The sequence below is a fragment of the Gekko japonicus genome, unplaced genomic scaffold (genome assembly GCF_001447785.1).
Source record: "Gekko japonicus isolate JY-2015 unplaced genomic scaffold, Gekko_japonicus_V1.1 scaffold8, whole genome shotgun sequence".
Taxonomy (NCBI): Eukaryota; Metazoa; Chordata; class Lepidosauria; order Squamata; family Gekkonidae; genus Gekko; species Gekko japonicus.
The window spans coordinates 2,492,518-2,496,977 of NW_015167057.1; the positions used below are offsets into that span (position 1 = coordinate 2,492,518).

Consider the following 4,460-nt stretch of genomic DNA (forward strand, 5'->3'; position numbering starts at 1 on the left):
CGCCCCCCGTACCTCACCCGGGAGAACTGCGATCCCCCCCGAAATGACCTCTGCCCCCTCCCATAGTTCCTTGTTGATGGAAGCCAGACCATGGAGTGTCTAGAGTGGGGTACAGACTTTCATCTCACCAATATGGTCCCGATTGCACACCATACAAGTGTGAAGGGAAGCCATCCTCTTGGCAAGAAAGTGCAGTTATGCACTGTGGCTTCTGGGGGTTGAGGTTGGTTTCCTGTTCTGCTCATGTTTGGCTCCCTCTAGTGGTCAATTCAATATTACATCAGTTTCTGTCTCACATACAAAACTTGCCATTTAAATCTGTGGGGAGTTATGCTGGACTTTAACTCATGTAATATCGAATCGACCACTAGAGGGAGCAAAACATGAGCAGAACAGGAAAAACACCCAAAGAAACAGGAACGTAGAAGCCAGGAAGATGAGAATGCAGAAAAAGCCCTGAGCCTGGGAGATCCTAGTACTGACAGTGTAGCCATTACACTGCACTGACTCTCGTCTTTAAAGGTGAGATGCCACATTTTGCTCGCTTTCATCTATGTTTCCAAATTGTGGTTTGATTACTTTATCATATAGAATTCAGAGAAGCCATTTAGCATAGAGCTACTGCATAGCCTCAGTCTGAGTTCCACCAGCTGCATAACACTCAGTAGGTGACTGAATCCTGAGAACTGGCTTTCACATCTGCAAGACTCCTTGTAGCAGGTCAGGCACACAAATGATGCACACCATAAAATGGACTAAAGGCCTAACTACACATACGGGACCACGTCTGTAATCAAACATACGTTGCAAGTTCCCCATGGGGAATTCTATTGCCAGGCACACAAGGACCAGATTAGGACTGCAGTGTACAGGAGCAGATGTACTTAAGCCTTTTTTCCCTATGTCATTTTGCCATCCTGAAAAAGCCCTGAAAGGCACAATTTGCCCCACTGGGGGCTCCATGGGTACTGATGGGATACACATAGGTTTTCCCTCAATGGGGCACATTGCTGCCTCTTGAGGACCATTTTAGGCCAAGAAAATGGCAAGGAAGGGACGGTTTAACCACCCTCTCCCCACATTCCATGGTCCTGACCCAAATTAGGATGGGGAACTCACATCACACATCTGACTGAAAGTCCTCGTGGAAGAAGCCACATACGACCTATGAAGTTAGACCATTAGTTACACCATGGCTACAGATGACCATTATTCATTTGTGCTCTCAAAGGCCTGCCAATATTTGGGCGGGTTGGACTGAGTGAGAGAGGGTTCTGCTACACCTTATGATTTAATTTCTGTTTATTTTAAATAAAATTCTTGAGGTTTTTTTCCTTATGTGGGTTTAACTGCCAGGATTGCTTTAGCGAGGAGGAGGTTGTCGGGGACAGGGGGAGAAGAGGGAAAATGTAACCCTTCCATCCCTTGCTGTTTTCTTACTGGAAACCCGCCCCCCCATGTGCTTTTAACCCCAATGAGGAAAACTTGTGAAGTTCTCATATCCCTCACACACACACACACACACACTGGGGATAAAAGCAGCGCAAGGGTAACTTTTACCAGTGAGTAAACAGTAGAGGATGAGAGGATTAAAGCCCCCCCATCCCATTTTCCTCCTTGATGAAGCAATCCTACCTAGCAGCTAAATTTGCAAAGAAAATCTGTTGTGTATTTTAAGCACCAAAGAAATCATCATGCACAGTTGAACTCTGAGAGCAATAGAACAAGGTCCCATCTTGGATGTTGGTGTTCTCTTCCTTCCCTTTGCCCTATCCCACCTTCTTGAACATGGGAGAAGAAGCCAGAAAGGAGATGGGGTGGGGCCAAACCACCCAGATTCTGATTTGCTTCAGACGCTTCTGCACAACTGATATATTAAACTGAATACCTCACATATTAATGTCAAGCTATACATTCTTCCTTAAATTAAACACACATGTCATCTGCTATGCCTTAGACGTGGTCTTTCCCAAACCTCTGGCAGCTGTGAGACATGCTCCCCCCCTCCCCCCCCCGCTGAATTAAAATTGGAAATTCCCTTCTGGCACAATCCAGTATGCCCTCTCCTGGGAATTAAGTCTCAATGAATGCCATGGGACTTACTTCTGAGCTAACATGCGTAAGAGTTGGCTGTTCACTATTTATACAGGAAAAGGTGATTCATTTTTTAAAAGTGAAAAGACTGAGAATTAACCTGGCCCCAAAAGAAAAAAGATCATTTCATGTGCTGATGCAAGAGTCTCTCTTCTTGCAAAGAAGAAAGGCCAGACCAGAACAGGGAATCATGCAGAGACATAGACAACAGGCAGCTTCTTCCATTGATGGGTAATTTGGGCTCACAAGAGACTTTAATCATTCAATTTCTTGCAACACATAAGCAATTCTATTGCAGTATTCCATTTAGGCATGATGACTCTGGACTCTTCCCCCCCCGCCGCCAATCAGCTTATGTATGATTCAATTTCAGTGGAATTTGTTATACGCTTCCTAAACTCTTTATCAGTGCAATACTAAACAAAACTATATCCTTCTAAGCCCAGTGGCTCATTCAAATTTGCTTGTATATTAAAAAAAAAGTTCATGTGTGTATTATTCTCATTCAAATTTCTTTCCACCTTTCAATTTACAGCTCCTTATTGATTCCTGAATCTTCAAATCAAAACGGAGGGGAAAAATCCTATGCATGGAAAGAACTGAATTTAACAAGTTAACAGGTTATGCCTTAAAAATTCGTCAATGAGGGTCAAAACTGAGCCTCTCTCTTAGAAAAACTAAGGGAAATGCCAAATTTGAAGTATCTGAAATGGACAAAGCCGGCTTTCAGGTTTTTTTGCCAAATGTTCCATCTAGGTGAAATTTAGCATTCCATAATGGTAAGACTCCACTGCCACACCTTTTCGATCACTATTTCCAGCCCAAGTCACCTGGAATTCAAAGTCAGGAGAGGGAAGGGCGAAGGATGTAAACTTACTGCAATCTTGGGAGTAATGGCGATTGATTGCGAAGGTAAAAGTGGGTGAGGAGGGGCTGGCCGAGAGCACGGGGGCAGAATTCATGGCGCTGGAGACGACAGAGGAGGCGGGGATGTGTTTCGCCGTCAGGTCAATGCTGGGGCTCGTTGGCTCATCTGGAATAGGAGAGTGCAGGGTGAAATGATGAATGGACAGGGTGGGTGGGGGACAAACAGTCGACAGAGCTATCCCCGGAGGCAACAACTTCTCCACCTTGAAGCATTATCCCTAAAACATCTCTGGCTGTGAGATGCAAGTCTCTGTCTGCTAGAGTTGCCAGTCTCCAACCCCTGGACAGAGATCCCCCAAAATTATAACCGGTTTCCAGGTTACAGGAATTAGTTCCTCTGGAGAAAATTGCTACTTTGGCATTATACCCCATTGAGGTCCCTCCCCTCCCCAAATCCTGCCCTCCCCGGGCTCTGCCCCCAAAATCTCCAGGAATTTCCCAACCCAGAGCTGCCAACTCTACTGTCTGCAGTTCCACTGCCTGCTATCTCTTGGAGTAACAGAAGTGGAAAACTAAAGTTATAGTAGCCAAAAAAAAACCCAGAATGGACACCCTTCTTGACACAATCTGTTTCCCTTCCTTTTAAATTTTTTTTAATTTTTAAAATTAAAATGCAACAATACATTCTCAGAACCACCGTACGGGGCAAACAATGCATCTAGTTCACAAATTAACAACAATGAAGGAAGAGAATGTACACAGTTATAGCTAATTCTTTCTTAACCTTAACAGCTTAAGGATCAACAAAAATAAAATAAAGGATCTGTATCACTTCCACCTTCTACTCAGCACCTTGGAATTAAAAGTGCTGAAAACAAGCGGCGTGGTTTTGACTGTGTGCACTGTGACACACACACCCCAGCGAGACACTTGAACAAGCGACACAACGTTTATCATGAAATTAAGTTAGTAACAACAACATTCTAGATGTTGTGCAGGAAAAAAATTTTTCTTGCTGTCAAGTCACAGCTCTGACTTATGGTGACCCTGTAGGGTTTTCAAGGCAAGAGGTGGTTTGCCATTGCCTGCCTCCAGATCAGTACCCTGGTATTCCTTAGTAGTTTCCCATCCAAATACTAACCAGGGCCAACCCTGCTTAGCTTCTGAGATCTGACAGGGCTAGCCTGGGCCATCCAGCTCAGGGCACTGAACATATAAGCAACAGAAAAGCGACTGCAAAACAGCAACTGTCACATTTAGTGAAGAATTCTGCACTGTCACGGATTTTATTTATTGAGGCATTTATACCACACCTTTCTCCCCAATGCAGCTTACAATTTTGTTATCATCTCCTCCATTTTATCCACATGACAATGACCCTATGAGGTTGGTTAGGAGGACAAGAGTTAGAGAGAGACAGAGAGAGCGACACAAAGAGAGTGACACAGAGAAAGAGAGAGAGAGAGAGAGAGAGAGAGAGAGAGAGAGAGAGAGAGAGA

General features: G+C 44.3%; 1 protein-coding gene across 1 annotated transcript in view; it reads right to left on the reverse strand.

Annotated features, from left to right (window-relative positions):
* The window catches only part of ARHGAP23 (Rho GTPase activating protein 23), a 154,735-nt gene that overhangs the window by 47,220 nt on the left and 103,055 nt on the right, over positions 1 to 4,460 (reverse strand). The window contains exon 8 of the mRNA XM_015412439.1: positions 2,972 to 3,127. Within this exon, the coding sequence (XP_015267925.1) occupies positions 2,972 to 3,127 (156 nt within the window). The remainder of the gene's footprint in view (positions 1 to 2,971; positions 3,128 to 4,460) is intronic.